General features: G+C 47.8%; 1 protein-coding gene across 11 annotated transcripts; it reads left to right on the top strand.

The window, feature by feature from the left end:
- The first annotated feature begins 9 nt into the window (after window positions 1-9).
- Window positions 10-27,796, top strand: STRADA (STE20 related adaptor alpha). Of its 11 annotated transcripts, XM_075562063.1 has the most exons (14): window positions 39-132; window positions 3,530-3,741; window positions 10,572-10,653; window positions 13,372-13,429; window positions 16,020-16,048; window positions 22,604-22,706; window positions 22,998-23,119; window positions 23,934-24,042; window positions 24,154-24,277; window positions 25,209-25,380; window positions 25,884-25,988; window positions 26,440-26,681; window positions 26,872-26,914; window positions 27,093-27,796. In XM_075562063.1, exons 3-14 carry the CDS (start codon window positions 10,618-10,620, stop codon window positions 27,243-27,245), a joined length of 1,296 nt encoding a protein of 431 aa, XP_075418178.1. In that variant the 5' UTR covers window positions 39-132; window positions 3,530-3,741; window positions 10,572-10,617; the 3' UTR covers window positions 27,246-27,796. The 11 variants fall into 11 exon arrangements, with proteins under 11 accessions (XP_075418170.1, XP_075418175.1, XP_075418167.1 ...); XM_075562054.1 differs by lacking the exons at window positions 13,372-13,429; window positions 16,020-16,048 and having other exon boundaries at window positions 41-132; window positions 10,572-10,629; XM_075562059.1 differs by lacking the exons at window positions 16,020-16,048; window positions 22,604-22,706 and having other exon boundaries at window positions 41-132; window positions 10,572-10,629.
- The last annotated feature ends 195 nt before the right edge of the window (window positions 27,797-27,991 follow it).

Here is a 27,991-nt window from a genome sequence, read left to right as displayed (position 1 = left end):
TCCCCGTGTCGCTCTACTGCGCATGGCACGTTGCGTCCCTCCCTCTCAGCGACCGCGCTGGCGGCGGAGCGGCCATAAACTGAGGAGGCGGAGCCGAGACGGGTCGGGACGCCGCGTTGACTCCAGGACCAGGTACCGGACTGGCGGGGCCGCCCGGCGCGCTCCAGGGCCCAGCCCCTCCCCGCTCTGATCGCCGAGCCCATCTCTTCAGGGGCGGGTCTTCGACAGGGCGGCCCTCCTGGGCCCACCCTCGCCCTCCGCGGGCCCTCCCTCCCCCTCCCCTCCCCGCCGCCTCTTCCATCCCCTGGCGCAGGGGCCGCGGCCGGCCGAGAACACAATAGGCCGGGCGACTGGGCACCGCGGAGCTCCAGCCCCTCGGTCCCGCCCCCCGGGGCCAGGTGTCAGTTTGTCGTAAAGAGGCGGCCGTTGTAGTGGTCCCCGCACTCCGCATCCCGCACCCCTTCATCTCCGCCCGTTTCCAGTGCTCTTTGGTTCCCAGAGGGCTTCGGTGCCACAGGGGCGGAGATGGGGTGAGAGGCCTGGAAGAGCACGAGAAAAGGGGAGTCTTTAATTGCTCACGGTTTTCCGTTTCTAGGGAACTAATCTCTCTGACCGGCTTTGGGCTGACTTTAGCTTGGCTTCCCGCCTTTGCCCAAGAAGGGGAAACCGTTCCAATTGGTGGTCCCCTTTTAAATCGTAATATCTGTTGAAGTAAAATTACGTTGGAGTATGTACTTGCCAAGTTAAAAAACAATTCCACATTGACTGATTCATACATCGTAGAAACACTCAAGAGTATTTCTTGACTCTGAGAGTTGAAGACAAGGAAATCTCACCTAGGAACCTGGACCACAAACCCAAACCCGTGGAGTCACAGTGACCCTGAAGGACAGATCACAGATCAGAACTGCACCAGACGGTTCCCAAGGCTATAAGCCTTTGCGGAAGCCGACTGTCACATCCTCTTCCCAGGAGACAACCTTTTGGTTAGCAGCCAAGCACTTTAACCACGGTGCCACCAGTATGCCTTTCTAGAACTAGTTCAGGTGCTAGTTAATTGGATCATTAGTTAATAACAACAAATTCACTGCCATCAAGTCAATTCTGATGGATAGTGACCCGGCAGTATAGAAATGCCCCTGTAGGATTCTGGGAGTGGCTGGTGATTTCAAACTGCTGACCTCAAGATTAGTAGCCCATCGTGTAACCACTGCGCCACCCAATCATTAGTTACAGGGGTCAAATGTCTTCTCCAACTTTTAACCACCCCACCCCACCCAACCCCCACAAAACAAAGCATCCAATCGTACTGCCATCAAATTGATAGGGCTCCTGGTGGCGCAATAGTTTCCTTGGCTGTTAAATTCTTTAAGGGGGCAGACAGCCTCATCTTTCTCCCACAGAGCTTTCCGAACACCAGACAGCTCCGCCAGGGCACCATTACCTTGTAACTGGATTTCTTAATAGGTTGTTTGGCTCAACTGCAGGGTTTATGGCGGTGTTATAGCAACAGACATTTACCCTCAAAGAGTGACGGTTCAAATCCCCCAGCCGCTCCTTGGGAGAAAGACGAGATTATGTACACCTGTAAAGATGTGCAGGTTTGGAAGTCTTATATAGATGGGCCGTTATAGTCAGAATCAACTGGATGGCAGTGAGTTTTCTTTTTTGTGTGTGGTTGTAGCGTCTATGGTTGTGACCCCAGATAGGACTTTTAGAAAACCAATGACAAAATGGAAAGAAAATGAGTACAAATGAATTTGTCTTTCTGGCACAGTTGGGACACAGTCGATAGCACTGGCAAATCAGGGGATCCCTTCTCAGCTCTCGTGTTGTCTTTGTACACCCAGTCCTCTGCTTCTCCTAGCACACTGTCCCCTAGAACTTTCAAACAGGTCTAATCTGTCCTCTACAACTTTACTGTGAGAATTACCCTTCCTTTGCCCCAGTTTCCTGATCTGAAAGGCAGGGATGATCATTCTGAGTGTGAACTGATCCCTGGCACACAGCCCACCACTGATAGCTGCTGCTTTCATGATTTTTATGACTATAGGCATACCTCGTTTTATTGAGCTTTGCCTTATTGCAGTTTGCAGATACTATTTTTTTTGGATACTATTTTTCTTTTGTGTAAGTTGAAGGTGCATGGCAACTGTCTCTTAACAAGTTTGTCGCCACTATGTTTCCAACAGCAGGAGCTCACTTTATGTCCCTGTCACACTTTGGTAATTCTCACAATATTTCAAACTTTTTCACAATGCAGTTATTGCAGACTTTGTGACTCCAGTGTAGTACAACATAACTTTCCTATGCACTAGGACACCCCCAAAAAGCCAAGTCTCCCGTTAGTGCTGCAATACTGGCTTTCTGGCAGTGACCTGGAACTGAGCCCACACCTGCTCTGGCGTCTGCCTGTATCAATGTAACAGATAGGTGAGTGCTCCTTGCATTTGTTAGATTCCCCCCCCCCAAAAAAAACACAACAACAATAAAAAAGCCAAACCCAAACCCATTGCCATGGACTGATTCTCCCATCTATTACAGTGGAGAACTGAGAGCCCCATTCATGTCCATAGATAGCCAGGCCTTTCTTCCTTGGCACCACTGGGTGAGTTCAAACCCATCCTTCCGAATTAGGCATATTTGCCCCAGGAATTCTCTGTCTTCACAAGCTGCTCTTCCAGTGGAAGAGACAGGCAGACAGGAAAAGAAGACTGTGGACGGTTGGTGAGATTTGAACACCTAACCAGTGGGGCGGTGGTCTCCGGGAGGACTTTCTGTAGCACAGGACACCAGCGTGGAGGACTGTGTGAAACAGACCAAACGTTTGCTGGGGAGGGGAGGGAGGTGTGGTCCAAGCCGAGGACCCAGGGACTTTGGGGTGTTTTACGCTCCTTTTCCTGTCTTATCTTCAGACTCCACTCCCTCCTTTCCCAAGGCTGGCTTCATGCCCCTTCTTAAAATCTCTCATGATTTTCTTCTTGAGTGAATTTTGTTCACTTCCATAGCATTAGCTGATACCTCCCAGATCCACCGAGCCATCTCTCATCCACAGAGCTGTCCTTTCTTAGTGGAAGTCTGTTTCTAACTGACGTGTGTGTGTGTGTGTGTGTGTGTGTGTGTGTGTGTCCCTGGTGGCACAGTGAGTCAGCACTAGCTTGCTAACTGAAAGGTCAGTGGTTTAAACCCTCTGGATGGATCCATGGGAGAAAAGACTTAGCAGTCTGATCCCCAAAAGATGACAGCCTAGGAAACCCTATTTCACTCTGCCAGATAGGACCTTTATCAGTTGAAATGGATTCAACAACACACGACTGCCCATATGTACCCATGTGTTATGTGAGGGGGAGGAGGACAGAGCTCACATCCTCTGAACCGCTGTGCTCCCAGCACCACTGTACTCTGGACCCTGGGGCCTGTCCGCTGCACGGGAGACCCACTTGGTAGCTCTGGGGTTCAAGCAACCAGCGGGGCCAGGAGTTAAAAGAGAGTCAGGGAAGGCTGTTGCCTGTGTCTGTCCCCTTCGTAGGCCCAGCCTCCTGCTCCACCGTGCAGGGAGGATTCCATGGAAACAGGCTGGTCTCCGAGGGTCTGGAATATGAAGTGAGCCCAGAGCCTAGAAGACGCTAAAGCTCCTCTCTGGGAAAAGAAGAGTTGCTCGGCAGAGCAGGCGGCAGCTTCAGTTTCCAGCCCCTGAATTCTCCTTGGGTCCCTCCTAGGAGGAGAGGGGAGCAGCAGCAGGTTTGTGCACAGAGTTCGATTGTTAACTGTTGTCCTTCCCACAAAATGTCAGCTAATGAGATTGTAAGTTAGGAGTAAGTTTGCCGACTTAGAACCCTTTTGGTTTCTTTGGAGTCATCACAATAAATGAACTTTAAGCAGTTTCAGATGAGTATCTTTTTCTTTTCATTTTTCAGATGAGTATCTTTTTAAAAACAACTAGCAACATTTTATCAAAGAAATACCTTCATGGAGTTTCTAAAGTACAGATTTGGGGGCTAATGAAAAGCAGAAGGCCCTCTGCTCTCCCTGTCTCCACCCCAAGGCTGCTCCTCATTAGCTACGCCTGTTTCAGTCTGGCGTTGGCTATATTTCTAAATAGCATGCAGTGTAGCTTCTCTGACATGCAAGATGACTTGCTCTCATCTCCTCTCTCCCTCCAATTTCTGAGTTGAATCACTCTATTCCTAGTTAATCTCTTAGTTACCGAGATACTGATGGATATGATGCTAACCAGGCTTTGCAGACCTCCCAGACTGTGATGGCCTAGTGAGAAAGGCCAGTGACAACTCTGAAGATCAACAGGGAGCAGCTCGGAACCGGGCAACCTTTGTCTCTGTTGTATGTGAGGTCCCTGAGGGAGAGGGAGACAAGAAGGAGAGGGAAAGAGAGAGATCTAGGGGGTCCTAGCCAAAGGCAGCTAACAATCATTTACCGTTATAACATTAAATTATACATCTCTTGTCAACTTTCAACCTTATCCGCACCCTCTTTGGAAGATGAGGATATGAACTTCCCTACTCATTACTCCTCTCTCTTCTATTTCCCATCTTGTGTCAGCTGAACCGTTACTTTCAGATTTTCAAAATCTATTAATATTCACATTCCTTCCTAGTACCATAATCATGTCTGTGGGCTTTGTCTGCAATTCCATTGTAAAGCTTGAAAGCTAGTAGCAAACATGCACGTTATAATCTTGAAAGCATTGCTCACTAAAGGGCCAAGTGGGAGCGTCTCTTGGTTTCCATTGTTTTGACCTGTGTGCCGTATTCAAGAGCAGGTGGGCTCTTACTTATTGCTCAACTGCTTAAAAGTATTCCACATTTGTTTGGTTCATTCAGACTTTACCTTTATCCCAGAATCCTTCTTGAGTTTCTGTTGACTTCTTTAGGAAAAGAAGCTGTTTTACATCTTCTGTTAACGCTCATCTTTTTTTTTTGCTCATTTATATATTTTACTACATCATTTTTTTTTCAGCCCAACCAACTTTGTGTTCTAATTTCCACAGATTCTTTTCCTGACGTGTTTCGTCACTGTCATCCTGTGAATTTTTTTTAGTGAACTTTTTAAAAACATTATTTTATCCTTTTCTTAGATTTTAGCCTCATTTGGCTGGTGTACATCCTCAAGCACCTTTATTTATAAAGTATGTGGGAGGCAAAATGTTTTTCATTCCTTTTATGTCTGACAATTAAATTATTTTGCATGTGCCGTTTTATTGACAGTTCATTTGAGTATAAAACTTTCAATTCAAAAGAATTTTCTTTTCTTTTTTTTTTTTTCAAAAGAATTTTCTATAAGAACCTTGGACCATTTCTTCTAGCACCTGGTGCTGTTTTTTTAGAAGTCTGATGTCATTCTGATTCTCATTTTCCTTTTCCATTTCTAAACAGTTCTTCTATTTTTATAGTACTTTTCTAATTTAGATATGTATCTCTTTGTTTGATCCTCTTCATCTTATTATTTTCTAGTTTAAAAAAACTTTGTCTTTTCCTTTGTCACCTGGAAGATCTCTGATTCGTATTGAAGGTTTAATTACCATTAGATGTAATCTTAAGAATTCATTCTTGCTGTTTTTTTTGGTTTATAGAGGCTGTATCTTTTGCAGTGTCTTCAAAAATTAGGGGTTCTTTGTAGATGTATTAAATTCTCTTCTCTTTCCTGAATCATCTTTGTTTGCTCTCTCTCTGTAAATGGAGTGTGTATGTGTGCGTACACACTTTAAAAGCTTTCTTGTTGATAACAGCTATCCCTAATAATATCTTGGTTCACTATTGCTTAAAGGTAGATTTCTTAACTGATAGTTTGGAAAAGATACAGCTTTGATTTTGGGGTTGGGAAAAAGTGGTGATAGGAATTTTTGTTTTTTAATCAAATATTAGTAACAAAGTTATCAATAATTCCCTACTCCTAGGAACAGCTATGTAGTAGATTCTATTTGTTTTCTGAAATGTATTTATAATAAACATTTTAAATAATAAAAAAAGCTTTCTTGTTTTTAAATGTCTGGTGATCTTTGCTAGGCACTCGTATTTAGGAATACTGGAATAGGAAAGCTGACTGGGAACTCTGTCTATATGACCAGGTGCCCAAGGCTAGTCAGCTGGCAAGTATAGATTTGGGCTGCCTGGGCATCAGTGAGCAGTGATGCTGGAGGCTTGTTTTCAGTTCCACTTCCCCTTCCTCCTTCCTGGTTGCTACAGACTTGATTCAGACACCCTTCCGACTGGCCTGGTGGGCAAATTGGCCTTCCCTGTGCTTAAGCCTCCTGTCCGTATTTCACGGCATACCACTCTTCCCCAATTTTTCTGAGAAATGTGTTGAGTTTTCATTTATTAATAGGCGCTCTCATTCTATTCTCTGATGTAGTTTATACCTTATTATATGTAGGTTTTATAATTTTTTATTTTTATTGAGTGATAATAGTAAGAGAGGTGAGATCAATTCTTGTGCTCAGGTCAAAATCTTGAATGAAAAGCCTAAGTATCCCTAGTTTTTGAATCTCTGAATAAGTTAGAAATGTAATACATTGTTCCAAATGTCAGCAGCGGAAGGCAGCAAGATGGCCCCGTCCAAGTATTAGATGGATGCTGTTAACCTCCTTTTAGAGATTTGATCGTTGAAATCCAGAGAACCAAGGGAATTTGATCAAGTTCACACAGACAGCGAGAGCGAGAGCGAAGGTACTTACCAGGCCTGCTTGCTTTCAGAGCCTGTGCTTTTTTCCATGACACCATGCTGTCATTCTGAAGTCTCCGTTGCTGTGACTTCAGATTACCAAAGGGGTGAGACTGGAATGCTCCAGGGAGCCTGCAAAAGCAGATACCTACACTTTATCTTGGATTGTGAGACAGAGGTGAATTGCCAGAGGGTGCGGATTAATTCTTTTTCTGAAGAGGGGCAGTAGGCCAAGTAACCCAGATAACTTATTCTCCAGATATTTTAAGTCTTCTTAGTTTTTCTTACATTTATATAGTCACAGTATGTACAGCAATTAGCTCGCTGTCTTTACTTTAGGAGCTCTGTGGTGTAGTGGTTACACTTTGGTCTGCTAATAGTAGGTCACCAGTTCAGAACCCCCACTGCCTCCACAGAAGGACAAGGCTTTCTACTCCTATAAAGATTTACAGTCTCAGAAACCCACTGGGGCAGTTCTACCCTGCCCTATCGGGTTACTTTGAGTCAGAATGTACACGATGGCAGTGAGTGTGATTTTGCTTTGTTACCTGCACGTTAACCTTGCTTAATAACTAAACCAAGCTCACTGCCATCGGATCAGTTCCTACTCAGAGCGTCCCTATGGACAGGACAGAGTGAAGGGTTCTCATGACGCAGGCTTCTACACCTCTCCCCTGCGAGCAGCCTAGCCTCAAAGTACTGGCCTTCCACTTGGCAGCCGACTGCGGAAACCACTGCAAGCGTGGGCTCCTTGAACTTTCCTAGTCGCTTCTGTTTTTGTAAATTAATCTTTTGTTTTGACTATGTTTGTAACAATTGTAAGTCCTTCTGTTAGATCTCTTTGGAGCTAGATCTATACCTCTGTCCTTGTCTCCGGGTGAGAAAGAATTCACGCTGAAGCCTGGTTCGTGATCCAAGTGAGTTTTATGAGAGTTCGAAGACGTTTCAGGTTTGCACGGCACCCATAGGACTGCCCCCGAACGTGCAGCCTGGCTGGAAGTTGCTCGGTGTGACGCAAAAAGTGTCACTGGACTCTGGGTTCCTGCCTTTTCAAGGATTCCACGGGGAGGCGTGGTGGATGACCCCTGATCAACCCCATTGGCTGAATTGAATTCACCTGACCCAGGTGGGCCAGTCCAGGTTCAGCGCCCACCCATGCCTACCGAAGAGAAACCTGAGTCTCTGAGCATGTGCAGTGCGCCACTCCTTTGTTTCCGCAGCTTGGCCTTCTGGGCACGCGTTACGGGACATCCCCCAGCCCTACGGTAGCCTACCTAACGCTTCCTGTGCCTTGATTATTTCCTAACACAGGACTGAAGCAGGCATTGGGTAAACGCTGTTAAGGAAAGGTTAATTTGTCTAAGGTGACAGTACAAAGTGCCTTCAAAAAATTTGTGGAAAAATTACACTAGCTTTTAGTTTCATTTTTCCACACACTTTTAAAAGCCCCTTCATAGGTTTGGCAGAAATTCAGCCACAGCAAACAATGTTTCCTATGTGTGGTCCAGAGTAGCCTTTCTTGTGATGGTCTCAATAGCAGGCAGAGTCATAGAGAGCTCCTTCAGAGCATGCTTGCTAGCAGCAGACTGACAGTCCCTAGGGCTCTTCAGATAGTGCCTTTAAGGTCAAGTGCGGAGTTGTCACGCATGGCTAGTGAGTCCGTTTTACTGAAAGCTTGCACAGTAAGATCTAGGCCTGTGGTCTCTCATTGGCCTCCCTTCATCCCCGAGTAGATTTGGAATCTTTGGAATAATTCCTTCAGATAACCGTGGGGAATCCCCAAGACCATCCCTGGCAGTTGTACTCATAGCTGGACTTAGAGTGCAAAATCAGCCAAAGGATAATTTGCAGATAAAGAACTCCCACAGTTCAGTAATATAAACAAAACATAACATTTAAAAAATGGGCAGGCGACTTGAACAGACATCACACGACAAGATAAAGGAGTGACTGGAGGGTGGAGGGAAGGTGGGGCAGAAAGGGGGAACCAAATACAAGGATTCCTGAGTGACAGACAACAGAAAAGTGGTGAAAGGAGACGTCGGACAGTGCAAGCTATGACAAAACAATAATTTATAAATGATCAAGGGTTTATGAGGGAGGGGGTAGCGGGGAGAGAGCGGAAAAAGTGAGGAGCCGATGCCATGGGCTTAGGTGGAGAGCAAATGTTTTGAGAATGATAGGGCAGTGAATGTACAAATGTGCTTGACACAATTGATGTATGTCTGGATTGTGATAAGAGTTGTATGAGCCCCTAATGATTAAAAATAAAAAAAGATAACGGCGTGACCAATACGCACATAAAAGGATGCTCAGCATCACTAATCGTCGGGCAGTGCACTGGGAAGCCTCCACCAGGAGTGAAGAGTGCTTTTGAAGAGCCTGGAACAAAACTTGCCGCATCTTGCTCTGTACGTTCTTTGTTGTGGAGGTAGAGCCGTGTTGTTGGGGTTGTGGTCATGGTTTAGCAATGGGGTTGGGTAGAGGCTTAATCTGGATCATAAAGTTCTAAGACTCCTTAGAACAGCAGTTCTCAACCTGTAGGTCACGACCCCTTTGGGGGGGTTGAACAACCCTTCACAGGGGCCCCCTAATACATCCTGCATATCAGATATTTACAGGATGGATCATAACAGTAGCAAAATTACAGTGATGAAGTAGCAACAAAAATAGTTTTATGGTTGGGGTCACCACAACATGAGGAACTGTATTGAAGGGTCACAGCATGAGGAAGATTGAGAACTACTGCCTTAGAAGAACTGCTTTAGAAACATCAAAGCAATGGTCAATCTAGGGGGAGACAGAAGACCTTTCAAAATCATCTTCAGATTTTTATCAAATTGCACAGGCCTATCCCCACCTCTACCCTGTCACTGTAACAGTCAGAGTAATACAAATGAGCATTAATTGCTTTACCAAGTACTGTGCCAAGACCAGGTGTGGAGGGTGAACACAGGAAAGCAAGACGGCCAAGGTAATGGAGGAGAGCTTTGATGGAGGAGAACTCATCCATCCACCCACTGGAGCGGGCAGTTAGGAGGCAATAAACATGACTTAAGAATGCTGGTGATTAGCAGATGGAAAAACAGCTAGAAAAAATTGAAGGCATTTGTTTCTGAGAAGGCACTGTTGGAGAGTTGGTTCAAGGGACTGATGTTTGTTGTACAAGCTTACCAATACTTTTTTTTAAAATCATTTTATTGGGGGCTTGTACAACTCGTACCACAAGCCATACATACAGCTTCCCAATACTCTTGATGTTTGAAATGTTCACCATTGAAGGTCTATCTGAACATCGTTAGACTCCAGCAACATAACCACCGCTGGGAGGCTGGAACAGGGCCTGGCTGGTTCATTCTGTTGTGTATAGGGTCGCTAGGAGGTGGAACGACTGGAATCATAACAACAACTGCATCAGAATTTACAGGTCTAATGCAGTGCTTTGTGAATGTTAGACTCCTTAGCAAGTTTTGTTAATCCTTAAGGAAGGACTTCTACTAACTTAAATGCAAAACAGCATCACAAAACTCTTGAGACCTTTGATATTACAAAAATAAATACAGAAAGGCAAAACAAACATGATAAAATTAGGATGATTTGACTAATAGGTCTTAAGCTGGTTCTGTGGAACTCTTCAGATCGGGAAAAGAACCGGCTTTTTGGGTTTCATTTGGGCACGGGGTACTGATGGGAGGGAGGACTGCCCACTTTGGCTACACTCTGTTTAGGATCTGCCTGGGCCCTCTGCTCATACGTGCTGTCTGGAGTCGGCAGCTGCTCCTCTGCCGTGACTGAGCAAATGATTTGTCCAGCAAAGAAGAAAATCTGGGGCGGGAGGTTGATTTGTTTGTAAAAAAGAGTGTTGACTAACAGCTTATTTGTTTTCCTTTTAGGTTTAATTTTTTGCCATTGCAGTAGGTCTACACATTTGCGGAACTCATGTCTTTCCTTGTAAGTAAACCAGAACGAATCAGGGTGAGTGTTGTTTCCTTCTGACTTCCTCTTCGGTGTCTTCTGAAAAGCAATGTGTTTTGACCGATACTGTAAGTGGTGTTCTATGGGACGCTTTAGAACCTTACAGATGTAAAAGCTGTAGCAAGGCAAGCTCGTACTTCAGTCTCTACCCCGAGAAAAGAGCTTGCAGGCAGAGGCTGACCAGACTTGTATGCGGGATGTGACAACAGGGTGGCTGGTCTCATGACTATGAGCCCTCCAACATTAAATGACTTGATAGCCTTTTTCAGTGAATTCTCTCCCCATTTTCTTTGTGTTTGGGGTAGGTTTGTGTATGTGTGTTGTTTTCTTTATTTTACTTTTGAGAACATACCCAGCAACACATACACATCTGTTCAACAGTTGTTTTTTTAAAACTTGAAACACGTACTCTATCACAATCCATACATCCATCCATGTGTCATGCACATTTGTACACTTGTTCCTGTCATCCTTCGCAAAACATTTGCTTTCTACTTGAGCCTTTGGCATCAGCTCCCCATTTTTCCCCTCCCTCCCACCCCCACTCCCTCACGAACCCTTGGCAATTTATAAATTATTATTTTGTCATCTCTTACACTGCCCGACATCTCCCTTCACCCACTTTTCTCGACCGTTCCTTCCCGCATAATCGAGCGGTGTGCTTACTTGCTTTGTGCTGGCAGCCATTCTGCCCTCCTTTTCTCAGCTGTCCTCCCTCATTGGCATAAACTCACTGCCCCTAAAGTCCCTATTCATTCCTTTGAGTTGCTAGCTCAGTTTCATCTCACATAGTTAAAAATGCCTAATGCTCAAGGCTGACCTTTTTACTAGTTAAACTAGTAAAAACCAGTTTTAAGAAGACAGGATAATTTTGGCTTAAGGTTTAAAAAAATAGTTCCAAGAGTTTCATCTGGCCTCCATGGCTCCAGAAAGTCGGCAGCCAGCAGAACTGAAAATTCTGTATTGCATTTCCCCCTTTTGATGAGGGTTCTTCTGTGGCATGTTGGATCCAAACGCTCCATTGGCAGCTGCGCCTCATTCTTCTGGTCTCAGGGCAAAGGAGGCAGAGTTGTTTGTGGAAGCTACACATCCCATACCCTTCTCCCATTCTGGATTCTCCTGCTTCCTCTATTGTTTCAGGTGGCTAAAAACCAATTGTCATGCCTCATCTGGCTGGCTGCCTGCTTTCAATCTTTTATGATCCTTTCAGCTTTTATGACCCCAGGCTACACAACCAATTGGAATGTGGAACATAACTGTTAGCACATTGGGTCAATTAAGGGGGATTCCCAGGAAACCTTGACCCCAAAGTCTTCAAACCAAGGAACCGAAACCCATTAAGAGTTTGGTTGTACGTGAACAGCCACAGAAGCTTTTGTTCTTTTTTGGACGTAGCTGACAGTACATATATCCCAAAACTTCAGTATCAGATTGTAATCACTGGAACACTTTTTTCCCCAAGTATAATCTTAAGTTACCATTAAAGATTTTGTTTAACATGAAAAAATTTTTTACGCCTCAAAATGTCTCAGCTTTTTAAAATGACCTCAAGAACAAATACCAACGTTAACTCCTTTATGGGCACCTATAATTTCATAAAAGACCAACTTTTATTTTTAACTGTAGTAATAAATGACTTTAACATTTTGAACGGTATATAAGTGCTATAGACATTTTAAGTATCATTTTAAATAATAAAGTATAAATTATATAATGCTACACATTGCATTTGATGTTTAAAATTGTAATCTTAATTTAAAGTGTTACTTTTTTCTAATTTGGGGAAAATTGCTATAGAAAACAACAGAATAATGTTGGGTATTATGCAACTTATTTCTGAATGTTTCTTAATCTTTTTTCTTATGTTTATGTATATAAGAAGAATTTACATAGAATAAACTCACTGTTAATTAATAGGGAAACCTGAGGCTCTCTTTAACCTGAACTCTGCCTAGAGGAAAGAATGCAGCCAAGCCAAACTTTAACACTAGTCTTTAGTGAAATTCAATCTTGCTTCCATTGCTTCTAAAGATAAGCTGCTTTTCTATTTCAACCCAGTTCGATTCGGGTAAAACTGAGCAGGAGGATGGAAATCTAGTACTCACTTGAAACAGGCCAGTAAAGTGAACCGTAGGTCACACAAGCTTATTTGGTCCGTGTGTTCAAACACACTTGGTAAAAATGTAAGGGGTGACATCTTTGGAAAGTCTCATGGATGACAGAGTATGCAGTTTGCTGGGTCGCCTGCTACAAACTAATAGAAGTTTGTGAAAAACTCACATTCATCACTCTCTTCTGTATTGTGAATATTAATATTTTTCAAGTTGGCATGAGTGACAAAGCATCTGTAATGGAGGGCCATGGAATGGACAAGGTGGAACCAAAAGGCCACAGTGCTGCAGATGAAGATGTTAGTTAGGTGCTGTGAAGTCGCCCTTGATCCTGTGCGCAGACACTGGTTTGTGGAGGAAGGAGAAACACATGCTTTGCTTCTAGACCCAGTTCTGCTTCTTTTTCATCTGTGTGATTTAAGATTTAAATTAAGCAACGAAGAGCAGAGAACGGTATTAGAAATCTTTTCAAGATTCCCCATAGACACCTGTCTAACTGTGTGATCTGGTTTTGTCATTGTCGGTTGATTTGTCTGTCTGTTGGATGATATCTCATTTTCTCTAACATGGGAGAAATACTAATTCTCTTTGGGGTTTTCCTCTTTAGCGGTGGGTCTCGGAAAAGTTCATTGTTGAGGGCTTAAGAGATTTGGAACTCTTTGGAGGTAAGTACGATACGGCATTTAACTTTCATTTCAGGATAATTAGCACTACTCTGTTTTAACTTCAGTCCGTTTGTAGAAATTAGCTATCCAAAGGGCCAGTGTAAGCTATGGTTGTCTGACTGGTATGGCTCGTTCTTGGTCCCATTAGATTCCCAGAATGTGGAGGACATCTCAGTAGTAACCTGGCATGGTCCTGGGCATGTCTTGATTGTGGGAAATCCTGTCTGTACTTAAAGGGGCATATTTTCTTCTAAGTTATTTGTCCAGTTGAAATCGTATTCCCAAGAGGAAAACAAAAACAAACAAGGGCTTAAAAGTTTCTAGTCTTAAAGATTTTAAAGTCAGAACAATGCTGAAAAAAAAAAAAGGTTTTTCCTGATCAATCTAATTGAATGATCTTTTCGTGACAGACATTATGAGATTCAAGAGAACTAAGATACCCGTCAGGGCACAAATATTAAATTCTTGTTATACTTAAAAGTTATGTTTAGAAGGTAAGTAGGTTGTTAATGTTGAAGATTACCAGGCTTGACACTTCCCTTTGGCCATTTTTAAAGAGAGCAAACCTTTGGAGGGCTCTGTAATCTTAATTTTGGGCAAACAACTTAATTTTCGACAAAGCCAATCATAGTAGCACCCTGTTCTTTGTTTCTGTCTTCCTGATCCTACAGCTAAAGGAATGGGTTGCCAGATTGACCCCAAATAATCCCCAGATGAAGGACCTGGGTGCTGGGGTGGGAGTTGGGGAGCAAAAGGTTTGCCCTCAGTTGGTAACCAGAAGGTAGATTGTTTTAACCTCACCCAGGGGCACTGCTGAAGAAAAGGACCTGCCAGCCTGTTACATAGCAATGGCAATCCAGAAACCCCTGTGGAGCAGTTCCCCTCAGGGGGTCTCCTAAGCCACAAATCAACTATGGAGACAAAGTCAGCAGCAAACTACCCCCAAGTGGGCATGCATCATGGAAGCTCAGCCTTGTGACTAGAGGGTTATTTTACTTCCCTAGTGCCACTCGGAGAACTTCTGGAGTCCGAGTCGCAGTATAAGTGAACTTAGTGCTGTAATTTAGACAAATGAGTTTTAAAAAGTAATGAATTATTTTGTTGCAGTTTTAAGGAGTAAGCATTAGCTGCATGCTCAAGGAAGGGCTTCCAGAACAAAACACCTGCCTGGTGGGCTGTTCCCACTCTCTTCCCATCATGAAGGGCATGAGACGGGCTCAGGGTAAACACGGGCATTGATCGGAAACCTAGTTTACAATGAATCTGTATGTGGGTTAAATTAATAGCTTTTGGTCTCAATGTCTTGGGTGCAGGGCTCTGGGTGCCTGTGACAGTGCTCTCTAATCAGTGACTCAAGGAGGGTGGAGACCTTTCTTTATAGACCATTCACTTCAGGGTGAAATCTGTTTTCGAGTCTCAGCCAGCTTCGAATTTGCCTTGTACTTTGGAAGACTTGGTGGTTAGATCTTTAAAAAAAAAAAATCGATTTACCTGGCTTCTTTGGCGGATTCAAGCAGCTGCTCCTGTCATTGGTAGATTGATGCCTAAGGGGAAAAAAAAAAAAAAAACTTCTTGAGGCCAGTTGATTCCACTGTGCTGCTGTTTTTTACGCTACCTCGTGGCTGGATGTACTGCTGATGCTGTATCATTTCAGAAATTGGAAAGGCACCCTGGTGGCATAATGGATTACGAGTTGGGCTTTTAACCTCAAAGACAGCAGTTCAAAACCACCAGCTGCTCGAAGGAAGAAAAATGAGACTTTCTACTCTTGTAAAGTTTTATCGCTTCAGAAACCCACACGGGGAGTTCTGTCTGCCTTTCAGGGTCACTATGAGTTGGAATCAACTCAATGGTAGCAAATTTGGGTTTTTGAGAAGAAATTTGAAACAGTGTAAGTTAAGGTATTTGGAAATGTTCAGCACCCCAGTACTTTACAATTAAGTCATCCTCTTTGGTGATTTTGATTACTGTTACAGAAGAAAAAGAAGCAGAGAGTAAATTTATCTGACATAAGAGTCAACAGTTGTCTTAGTTGACCTGCACTGATTGTAACCCAGAGCAGCAGTGTCAACAGCCCCTGCTGTGTCTGTTCACAGAAGAGACCAGGTCTCCCTGGAGAAGCAAAGGGCTCCCCATACCAAACTTTTTTTTTTTTACCCTGAGTTTTACTCTGCACTCCCTGGAAAGTGGTCATCTCTTAACTTTACAAGAAATCCTTCATTCACAAAGGAGAAGGCTCTGCCACCAGTGGCTCACAAGTGACAGCGTGCGCTCCTGAGACGGGAGGCAGAGCTGGGACGCTCGTAGTGGCGTTGAAGGCCACTAGCGAATGCCCCAGCAGCTTTGCCAATATTTGAAGAGACTTGGATTGCCATTTAAACCCTCATCTACCTGCAGCATTTTACTGTGGATCTGTGTGTGTGTGTGTGTGTGTTTATATGTAGCACCACAGGCATTTTTTTTGTTGTCATGACTCTTAACTGGTTTCTATTAATAAGTGTAATTGTCATTGCAATAATTGCTGTTCTGAATGTGGATGTGTCTTCTGCTAAAAAAAAAAAAATGCCAACAACCAATTTCTCTACTCCAGAGCAGCCTCCGGGTGACACTCGGAGAAAAGTAAGTGCCGTGCTAGCCTCTAGCACTGTGGCCATTGCATGGAGGTGGCTTGTGGACATTTGTGTGTTCTGTTGGCTTCTCTGTCACTGAGTTGCATTTGGAGTGTCATTATTTGTCAAAAATCAGGTTTCACCCCGGAAGAAAGGTTGTGAGGTATAGTCTGGAAAATGAAAAGTCGTCCGTACTTCTTATCTCTGTCCTGGGAATTAGTTTCTCTACCTCCACCCCAGCCCCTTGCTACTCAGCTCTGCCTTCTCTCGTCCACAAACAGTGGCTGATGGTACCAAATGTCCCTGCCTTAACTATTCATAATTAATTTCAGTCCACAGAGAGAATATCATTCTCTGTCTACACGGGGAGGCAGGACCTCAAATCTCCCACCCAAAAAAGAAGCACAAGATCAAAAAATTATTCTTTCCCTATTTGCAAAGCGACAAGACCCTTGCCCTGCCTCCTGCTCTGCGTGCCTCCTTTAGCTAAGGCCCCGGCACCCAGTGTGTGCGGTGCTCCTTACAATGCTTGTCACCTGAGTGGCTTCCAGAGGGAGGCTGAGAGCTCTGGTCTGGCGGCTCACACCTCTCTCCAGACTCGCAGGTGCGCCAAGCTGTGCACCACCACCACCTCAGCCCGCCCAGCCAAGGAGGGGATGGTGATTAGGAAGTTCTTTGAGAAGGATGGTGGCTGTGTTTATGTAGACTGCTAGTCCGGACGTCTGTCAGATTGAGAACTCCAAATTCCCTATAGAACCAATTAGCAAATTTTTCCCCCAGAATATAATACCAACTCGCAAGATGCCATTTTTATATTTTTAAAGATACCAACGTTATAACAAAAGTTATCCTAGGTGAAACCTGTGTGTTTATTTGGCATCATCTCATTAAATATTGTTTTTTGTATGCTTTATCATATGTATTCTGTCTTCAGCTCTTTAAACAAAGATATCGTTTTATTGCCATTTCTGGGTATCAGCAACTGGTGTGTTTTTTCCAATGCTCTAAATTGAATAACATGGTTTTCATGGGTGAAAAAACTACGAGAAAGACTTTGATAGAATTAGTTTCTTTCTTAAGACAAGATACCATAGCTATACATATACCTGTAAAAGGATACCATATTGCATTCAAAGAGAGTGGGCACAATCTTTCTTGCCCCCATGAATTTCAACCTCCAACTCAAATAAGAGCCAAGCTGCTCTTCTGAGGCAATATCCAACCAGGCCTAGTCCTTGAGAAATACTGCCGACCGTCTCTGTGTCTTACACTTGGCAGACCGCTGATGGCCGCAGGGACACTAACTGTGTCTATACTGCTGTTCTACTCCCACCAACAGTGATAGCCTCAGAAACCCACAGGTGGGTCATGATGAGTCAGCACTGACTCCGTGGCAGTGAGCTTGGTTCATTGAAAAGAAAGATCCCCGAGAAGTGGGGTTTCTTAACGTAGTAATTTCCACACAGCAAAATGTAGTGGTAATTTATCAGCTGAGACAGGCGTAGAACAGCTTGTGAGGTCGCCACACTGAAGAGCCTCCATTTTCAAAGGAGGTAGGGACATGGGGTCAAGGAGCCCCGGCAGCCACCAGACTGGTTCATGCATTGCCCAGGGATTCATGTTCCCAGTCACCTTTAAAACGAACACTGAATACTTAGTTGTACTTAGCAAAAATGGAAATATTTGTCAAATGACCAGCTAGTCACAGCATAGTTTACTGACTCACTCTACCCAGCTCCACTTGGAGCCTGTGGCAGTGTGGGGGGAGGCAGAGGCCCCTCGGGGTATGGAAAGTGCATGGCTGAGGGAGGGAGCGAGCACATTTGAGATGGCAGCAACCACGAGTACGTGACTTTCTCACCGTTTATGAAGTCAAAGGTCTAAATTCAGGATGCTGGCTCACAGAAAGGCTTTCTCTTCCTCTGGCTTGGCACGTGCCTTCCCCATCTCTGCTTCCTACTCTGCATCGTTAGCCTCGTTTATATGCTAAGCAGAGAGGCATAAGACACACCTGACACCACCCTGATTAACATCATGTAATAGGGTTATATTCTACGAGCGCGTCGTCAGGTGCCATCCAGTTGTTGGCCAGCTTACAAAATGCCACACCATCCTCCTCGTCTTTCTGCACTTGAGCCGAATCTTGCGGCCACGGCGTCATTTTAACTCCTTGAGGGCTTCCTTTTCACTGACCCTCTGCATCACCCTGCGTGGTACCTTCCTCCAGGAGCCGGGCCCTCCTGAGACCGGGACACAGGCTTGCTGTTCTGGCAGTCCGTGTTCAGTATTCTGATTCAGCCATCGTCATCCATACCACAGCTCAAAGGCTTCGCTGCTTCAGTTTTCCTTACTCGTTACCCAGCTTTCTCGCGCATAAGCCAATTCCAAATGACACAATCAGGATCAGGTGAACCTTAGTCCTCAAAATGACTTCTTGCTCTGTTAACGCCCCACATTGCCCAGTGCAATGTGTCATTTGATTTTTGATGGCTGCTTCGATAGGCAGTGAATGTGGATCGAGGACAGTGAAGCCCTTGCTAGCGTCCCTTGTTTCTCTCTTTGTCACCATGTTGTCTGTTGGTTCAGGTGAAAGGGTTTTTTCTCTCTGTGTTGACCTGTAACCCATGCTGGAAACTGTAGTCTTTAATCTTCATTCGTAATTCAAACCCTGCTTGCTGAAAGGTTATGTCATCTACATGTCAGAGGTTGTTAATGAGCCTTCCTCCAGTCCCGATTCTTCCTTCTTCGTTATTTCTTGCCTTATTTACTCAATATACGGGTGAATAAATGTGATGAAAGAATAACAACCCTGACCACACAATATCTGCAGTATCCTCTTGTTCAACTCCAAGGACTACCCTGTGGTCTAGGCAGTCTCTGCTGGCTTTTGGGGGGAAGACTTTGTACAGATTCCACATGAGCACAATTAAGTGTCCAAAAACTACTGTTTTTTGCGATATCATCCATAATTTATTATGATCCACACAGTCGAATGCCTTTGCATAGCCATTTAATCCATAACACTGTTTGCACCCACCCCAAATCCATGTCCCACACGAAAAACACTTTCACCTGATCACATCATCCCTAAAGTCTGTAGTCAACAACAAACCCAGAGTCTTCGCCTTTTGAATCATTTAAATAAAATATAGATGAGACATTATGCAGATTCCATCCTGGGGCAAAACTCCTCTGGATTTGTGAACCTGTGAAATCTAGAATGCCTTGTCTGCTTCCAAGGAGCACTGGTGGGAGTAGCATAAGGCAGACATTTCCATGGAAAATGAGGACTTGGGAGAGAGGAGAGTGGACACTAAGCAAGAGTAGAATCCAGCAAAGCAAATGGCATGAGCTCTCCGCCTGGGCAATGACCCTGCCTTCTAGACTCTGGATGCTGGTCGTGTCTTCTGGATTCTGGGTTGAGGCCCCTTGGTCCTGGGCTTCAGCCCTGCCTTCCAGGCCCACTGGGATGACAGTTTGGTTCCTTTGGTTCAGGGCGGCCCCATTCTCCTTACTCTGAATGGTGACCCTCTCCTCTATCCTAGCAGACCCTGCGGGCATGGTAGACCTCTGCCACTTCAGCTTTAACTAGAGACTCCATTCTCTTGGCCAAATGGCGTGGCAGCCCCACATCCTAGAACCAAGTTGGTGAGGATCAGACTCTGACCCTTTGAGACCAAGGCCCTCTACCTCCGGGCTCCTTCCAACAATTCTGCTGGCCTGAGCTGACCCAGGGAAGGCTCCTTTCTTTGCTAGGACGACAACAGATGTCGCTCCTTTGGCCTGTTCTCTGCCCGTAGAATTCAAAAAGGCAGGCAGTACTCTTCAGTTGTTGGGTCGAGGTAGATGATTTTTCTGTTTCATCAGTCACTGGCTAAATCTCTTTAACAAAAGATGGTGTAGCCATGTCCGTGGTGAAAACTGTAGGACATACGCCCCTAGTTGGTGGAAGCTTTGCCTAGACAACTTAGCAAACAAGCAAGCTTGTGCCAGCTGTGTTCTAGGCCCTGGTGCGTGGTGAAGGCCCTGCGCCGTGCGCATCCTCGTGGAGACAGTGCTGTCGGGAAGCAAGTGAAGCAGGCCATGTGACAGATGTCACAAAGTCTGGTCACTTTTCCTAGTCGAACCGACTCTTCTGGGGAACAGATGGCATGTAAATTAGACCTCAGTGACGAGGAAGAGGCAGCGTTGGCGGAATGGGGAAGCGACAGGCTGGATTGGATGAGACAGAGGAAGCAAGCAGCCAGGCCCCTTAGACTAGAACTGTTTGTAACAGGACAGAGCAGCAAGTGTGGGGAGAGGGGCACGGGGCTGGATCACGCTACTATGACTGCGGAGTGATGCAGTCCCTGAGAAAACAGGACCTGCAGAGAAGGCTGTGTGCGGGCGGGGCTTGGAGGCATACGGTTAAGAGGATGAGTCTCTGAAAGACAAAACTAGTATGCAGGTTGTAAATCCTAATCACGTAGGGATTGCCACTGAGAGCTCTTGGTCTGGCCCCTAAAGCCACAGTCTGAAAAGGTCAGGTGTTAGGAAAAGCACACATCCAGTGCTGGTAGGAGTGTGGGGAGGCAGAGCCGTCGGGGAAACCAGGGGAGCTTGTGAGGTTGAGCGATCCAGTTGTGTGTGGCCTGGCAGATTCCTGCCCAGGCACGAGGACCTCTTGCATGGATGCACCAAGAGTTGTGTTCAGGCTTGTTAGCAGTAGCCCGGCTCATAAAAGCATAAAACCGTCAAATGCTCACTAACATTAAAATTGAGGTATACCCCACGATGGATAAATGCACGCAAACCCTGAAGACGGGTGGACTGGCTAAATGCAAGAATATGGATGAATCTTAGGAACCTTACAATGGATTCAATGATAAATGGACCCTCTTTGCTAAGTGAGCTTCACTTTTGCTTGCCTACTGGGGCTTGGCTAGCTCGTGCTGCTACGACGGAAATGCCGCAGTGCAGGAGGCCAGGAGTCCGGAGTCAGGGCTCTCGCTCCAGGGGAAGGGTCTCCCTGTTGGCTTGGGGGACAGGGTGGGAGGTGAGGGGGGTAGATCCTTGTCTTTTTGTCCCCTTCCAACATCGGTGACCTCAGCAGTCCTTGCAGGTCTTCATGTGTCTTGGCATCAGTCTTCACCTGAGCTAGGGGGTTCTTAGCACAGGGGCCTCCTGTCCAAAGGATGCTCTCCATGCCTAGCTCCTCTTTCTTAGGAGGAGTCGGAGCCCCTGTTTGTTTCCTCTCTTCTTTACTCTCTTGTAAGAATACAGGTGATGCAGGTCACACAGCGCAGTGGAGCAGACACACATTTTAGGGGATATAATTCAACTTGTGACAGCCAGGTTTCTCTTACTGTCAGTGTCGGAAGGGAGGGAGGCAGACCCTGGCTTCTGTTTTTGTCTTTTCTCCATCTGCAGCATCGGTCATTTGAAAGCACACATGCTGTAAACACTGGCATGTTAACCTCATTGGATTGGGCCTGAATCCTGTCTGGTTTTCGGCAAGTCACTTAGTCTCCCTGACCCTCGGCTGTGTTAGAATGACGGAGATGAGATGGCAGCGGTTCCGTGGACTTCCCTGAGTTGCAGTGCCCGTCAGGTGCCTGGTGGGGGTGCTCTGCGATGATGAAGCACTCCGGGTTGGTCTGCCCAGCTACTTCCTTGGTGGTAGTTCAAGCCGCGCCCAGCTAGGACAGTCACAGCTCGCCCTGGACTGGTGCTGAGCCAGGAGCCTTTCCTGGCTAGAGGTTGTTTCCGGGTACATCATATGACACGCGAACTGGCCAAAGGCTTCTTTTGCACATGAAATCGACGCTCATTTGACTGCAGGAGCTAAAAGCAAACAAGACAGTCCCTAAGTCCTAGAGACTCAGGGGCCTAAGAACGCGAGCCTGACTGAAGCTGACAAATGAGTCCTCCGTCTTTCCTGAGCAGCAGCGTTCAGGGGCTCAGAGGCATCCACACCTAAAGGGATTGGCTTTCATCTCCCTTGCAGCCTGAGTAGACGCTTCTGCTGGGCGGTGGGGTGGGGTGGGGTGGGGTGGGGTGGGGTGGCTCAGCATTTGACCGTGCTGCTCCTTCGCTGGACCTGTGGAGCGGTGGCCCCACTCCCTTTGGAAACGGCAGGGCTCTTGGGTCTGCGCTCCTTGCTCGCTGCAGAAGGGACTTGGATCTTTGGGGATCTTGCGAGCAGGACCTAAATCCTAAGAGATGGCCTCTCCTTATTCTTTGTCCAAATGCACCTCTCTCTCGACGTCCTTTCCCCAAGAATTCAATATCTTTAAGGAAACGTGCCCATTGTTGGGGAGCCCCCGTGAGTTGCGTGGAGCTGGCCAGGGCCCCCTTTGCAGATGGCACGAACACTGATTTGCTCCGACTTCGGCGCTGGTGACTGCATTGAACAGCTGCTGTTCTACTTTGTGTTCCTTTTCAAATCCGCGTTTCTTTTCTGATAGTGCTGGCAATATTTCGTTGCCCGAGTCGGGGTTTGTTGTGTGCACTTAGATGCCAGTCTCCTCGCGGGTCCGTGCTCCCGCCAGCGCGCCCTTAGTGACCTGTTTTTCTTTTTCTCTAGACCAATGAGGCAAGCTCGGAGTCGGTAGCCTCCTTCTCTAAGCACGAGATGATGAGCAGCTTTCTGCCAGAGGGAGGGTGTTACGAACTGCTCACCATCATAGGTATTGATGGCCCAGCTCCTGGGCTCCGAGACCAGCGAGTGGCGCAGGGCACGGCTAGAGAGGGCCTCTCAGATCAGCTTCTGCCGAGTGCGGAAGACATGAGGTCACAGGAGAGGCCCTTTTGAAGTCCTCCTCGCGCAGGGCCTCTTGGTCCCTCCAGTGACTGCAGCGGGTAGAATGGGTGGAAACTAGTGGGAGGCAGTGTTCTGGTTCGTACTGTTTTTGAATGGACTCGCTTTTCCTGGGATGCTGCCTGTCGTTCTTGTTTAAGGAGCTGCTCTTGCCTTTTAGGCAAAGGATTCGAGGACCTGATGACAGTGAACCTAGCGAGGTACAAGCCGACGGGAGAGTACGTGACGGTGCGGAGGGTTAACCTAGAAGCTTGCTCCAATGAGATGGTGACCTTCCTGCAGGTAACAAGACTCGACACTGCTTCTGGTGGTAATTACAGCACAGCCCACTGCCCACCCTCCAAAGAACCTGGCAGGAAGTAGGAAGGCCACGTGCTCAGCTCCTGCAGAAGTTTGCAGTGGAAAACCTTGGGAGTTTGGTCCGTAGGGTTCTTTAATGCTGGTCAGTCAACCCGCCTTCCTCTCTCCTTGTCCAAAGCAGCCATGGTGGGGGCGTGGATTCATTTATACCAAGCGCCTGCTGCAGTTGGCTCTATTCCAACACATCTTCCTTGGACTCCGGGTAGAACCGCCCCTGTGGGTTTCTGAGAATGCAACTGTACAGGAGTAGAAAGCCCCTCTTTCTCCCTTCCCACACATAGTGACCCTGTTAGGACAGGAGGCTTAGGCTGTAATTGTTAAGGAAGCAGACTGCCACCTCTGTCTTCTGTGGAGTGGCTGGTGGGCTCAAACCACCAACCTTTTGATTACCAGTCAGGTGCTTAACTGTGGAGGCACCAATGCCTTTTATACATTCTTGCTTGCAGTCAGCATGGACAGAGTGCCTCCTGTAAGCTAAACACTGTTTTACATGCTTTACAGCATTTAAACGAACTCATTGAAGTCCCATTCCAGCTGATGATCTAGGTGATTAGCATCATCCTCACTTTACAGTGCAGGAGGAGGCAAAGTGATGCGAGAGGGCACTTGCTTGGGCTACTCTAGGGCTCTAAGCACCCCGCAAACACTAGGTTCCCTGTGACTCAGGCCGTCCCTTCAGGGGGAGCCCCTCTTCATTGCCCCTTGGCTCTGACTTGAGCTTGAGCATTGCTTTCAGGGGGAGCTCCACCTCTCAAAGCTCTTCAGCCATCCTAATATTGTGCCCTATCGAGCCACCTTCCTTGCCGACAACGAGCTGTGGGCCGTCACGTCTTTCATGGCGTATGGTAAGTGGGAAAGCACGGCTGAGGAGGCCGGGAAGGACCTGCTTGTCTGATTGCTGTGTGCTTTTCCTCCCCCGCCGCCTTTCCTGTCTCCTACACATTTTTTCCTGGTAGGTTCTGCCAAGGATCTCATCTGTACACACTTCATGGACGGCATGAGTGAACTGGCCATCGCTTACATCCTGCAGGGGGTGCTGAAGGCCCTAGACTACATCCACCACATGGGCTATGTACACAGGTATGGCCCAGGCTCGCCCAAGGCTAGGGCAGTAGTGTGGGGGGCTCCTGACTGATGTGAGGGAAGCCTGAGATTGAGATCAAGGATGGACAGGGTCTCTGGCCTGACCTCTGACTTGGTAGAGAGATTATTTAAGGAAGTCTTGCTAGTCAACCACAACAAACCAACAAAAAGGTGAGTAGAGGTTATGGAGCTGATGGAAGAGGAAACCCAAAAGACTCGCAAGCTCTGAACAGACACTCAGCCCAGGGGGATCCACTCTGCCAGGCCGTCAGCCTCCCATTACAGGCGCCTCTCCTCTCCTCTCCTCTCCTCTCGGGGGCGTTTCCAACAGGGCAAAGGTCAGTATCTTGGATGGCTTTCTAGCCCTTGGTAGAGAGCAGGAGCCTGGCACTAATCAGAGAGAAATCAATGGAAACAGGAGGTCACTCTACCCGTATGAGACTGGCGAGTTGTAGGAAGTCAGACCCAGTGTGCAAGGCAGCCCGGAGATGCAGCCTGGGTGTGCCCAGGTGGCAACACCGACAGGTCCTGAAGGCAGGACGGCGAGCAAAGGACAGGTGGGATGGGGGCAGAGTGACAGGGTGCCTGCTGCTGGGCATGTTCTAGTCAGTGCCGCAAACACAGACTGGCTGAAAGCCTTATCGGAGGCAGGGAGACGTGGTCTGTGAGGCAGAAAGGGAAGTGAGCAAGATGTAAAAAAGGTATTAGATATGTGCTGGGTAAGTGGGTCTTCTTTTAGAGGGGAGGGGTCTGTTGGAATGTTTCATAAAGTCCGTTTGTACATGCACACGGTACACGTAATGCTCACGTATACATGTATCACACACTCATTGACTGGACCTGGAGTGTGAAGGCCATAAGTTGGTGGGAAAAAGAAATTGTGGTGTGGAGCCCTGCTGCCCTGTGACGCCCCTCCCCACCTCCTCAGGAGTGTCAAAGCCAGCCACATCCTGATCTCCGTGGACGGGAAGGTCTACCTGTCTGGTTTGCGCAGCAACCTCAGCATGATAAGCCACGGGCAGCGGCAACGAGTGGTCCACGATTTCCCCAAGTACAGTATCAAGGTTCTGCCGTGGCTCAGCCCAGAAGTCCTCCAGCAGGTCTGTGTCCTGGGCCCCAGGAGGCTGCCCCCCACTCCCTCTCAGCTCTGGGCTTTCCCTGAAGCCTGACTGGCTTCAGGCTGGGACGGGTACCCTGTTGGCCATGTGGAATCCAGGGGCCGCTCAGCGAGACTGTCACCTTGCCTGTTGCAGGGGGACAGCTTCCCGCCTCTATAGCGTTTCCAGCGATGCCTGCTGCTGTTGTCACTCCCTTCAGAGGGTCTGCCTGCCCACTGGAAGGGTTGTCCAGATCTCTGGACTGAGGTGGGTGGAGAGGGGGGACACCCAAGCATACTCTCCTGCTTGTTAACACAACAGCGTCAACCATTTGTTTCTTTCAAAGCCGGAGCTCCTCTTCCATAGGAAGCAAAGCAGGCCCGCCTTTAGCAGCTGCTTCTGATTTGGGGAGGCACATTCTTTCCCAGCCTCAGCCTTTGCTCCGCCCCCTTCTTTTTCTCAGAACAGAGGCCAAATGGAGTCATCTGTGGTTTTCCCTCATTTAGAATCTTCAGGGCTACGATGCCAAGGCGGACATCTACAGTGTGGGGATTACAGCCTGTGAACTGGCCAACGGCCATGTGCCCTTCAAGGATATGCCGGCCACCCAGGTGAGCCCGCAGCTCGCAGCCCGGAGGCTGGCTGGCTGCCTGTCACAGATGTCTGTGGAGGGCCCTGTTTCTGACTCGGGCTGCTGAGGAGGGTCATGGGGACACCCGGGAGGCCAGGCTTACCAAAGGCAGCTGCTTTCAGCTGCATGCAGTTGGGGACTTAGCAACATCCTCCCAGGCTTGGCCTGTTCTGGCACCTCACTCTGCCGCCTGCTGCCCGGCACCCTCTGGAAGGGCCTCACTTAGGAGGGGGCCTGTCGGAGATGGCAAGCCCTCTCCTCCTCTCTGATGTGTCCAGTGGCCAGCTGGCCAGCTTTTGGAAAAGTTAGACTCACTCTAAGATGTTCTCTCTACCCCCTGAAGCCCCTATGTGTGGAGGGAGACCTGTTTGTGAAGCAGCACTGTAGGCCCTCCAGGCCTCTTCCAGCCCGGCCCTCTCTGTCCTCCCCAGATGCTGCTGGAGAAACTGAATGGCACCGTGCCCTGCCTGCTGGACACCAGCACGATCCCCGCTGAGGAGCTGACCATGAGCGCTTCGCGCTCTGCCGCCAACTCGGGCCTGAGTGAGAGCCTGGCCCCCAGCACCCCCAGGACCTCCAACGGCGACTCGCCTTCCCACCCCTACCACCGTACCTTCTCGCCCCACTTCCACCACTTTGTGGAGCAGTGCCTCCAGCGCAGCCCGGATGTCAGGTGCTCTGAGGGGCTGGGCCTGGGCGCGCCAGGGAGCTCAGGGTGCTGCGGCACTGGTCAGGCTGTGAGGGCCTGGGGTCCCACAGGGTGGGCTAAGAAGTCAGAATGGGCAGCACTGGTGAGCTGGGGCTATTGGGAGGCTCCGGGATTCTGTGGCCCGGGTATGATCTGGTCTCTTCTTTCTCTCTAGGCCAAGTGCCAGCACCCTCCTCAACCATTCTTTCTTCAAGCAGGTACAGTAGCACGTGCCTCCACCGCTGGTCCCTCCTTGCCTGTCGGTCCATTGCTTGGTCTTTAATTCCTCCTCCACTTGAATCGGGGGAAACGACGGGCCCTGAAGCCCCTGCAGGGCATTGCTCTCTCCTCAGAAGGACCCTGGGACTCACCCCCCACCCTCCTCTCTTCCCTCAGATCAAACGGCGTGCTTCAGAGGCCTTGCCCGAGTTACTCCGTCCCGTCACCCCCATCACCAGTTTCGAGGGCAGTCAGGCTCAGGATCACAGTGGAATCTTTGGCCTTGTAACAAAACTGGAAGAACTGGAGGTGGATGACTGGGAATTCTGAGCCCCTGTGGACAGTGCACGTTCTCCAGCCCAGACCTGGGGCCTTCAGGGGCCTCTCCTGAGGGTTGGCCCCACGCCCACCCTCCTGGATGCAGGCTGGGTAGAAAAGACACGTCTGCCAGCAGAGTTGGCTATTTTCTGAATGGGAACGAAATTCCTGGAAAGAGACTTTGCTTCATTGCTCCAAGGCCTGGAGACTCCCGGGACCACCCAGGGCTGAGGTGGGAGGCAGGGGAGGTGATGGAGTGCTGACACCCCAGAGAGATGCTGCTGCTCTGCTCTCGGGCCGGAACCCAAGCCCGGGCTTGCATTCAGCAGTCCGGGGCTCTCGGACCGCCTCCTCCGTCTTGTTCTCCCAGCACCTAATTCACAGTGGTCTGTGCCAGCACACCTTGCCCTTCCCCACACTTCGTCTAAGGGAGGTGGAAGGAAGGGCATCTCCCCCTTCGCGGTGCCACGTTAAGGCTTGAGGGCTCGTGTCCTTACGCTGTGTGTCAGGTTTAATGTCAGAACAAATTAAAATTTCCAGTGAAATCTGGCAGCATGCTGGTATCTGCGTCCACTTGGGCCCTCCAGCCCTGCGTGCCAGTGCACGGACAAGGACCGCCCGGTGGCGGCTCACTCACCAGTTGCTGCACTGTGGTCTGTGGTCGTGGGGACATAGGAGTTCCTTCTCCCTCTCACAACACGCTGTGTTTTCAACCCCATGACGATTTGCCTCCTAACTGCCTGCATTTTGCGGCATTA

The sequence above is a fragment of the Tenrec ecaudatus genome, chromosome 10 (assembly GCF_050624435.1).
Source record: "Tenrec ecaudatus isolate mTenEca1 chromosome 10, mTenEca1.hap1, whole genome shotgun sequence".
Classification (NCBI taxonomy): Eukaryota; Metazoa; Chordata; class Mammalia; order Afrosoricida; family Tenrecidae; genus Tenrec; species Tenrec ecaudatus.
The sequence above is the reverse complement of the archived record's forward strand: the minus strand, read 5'-3'. Positions and strand labels throughout refer to the sequence as shown.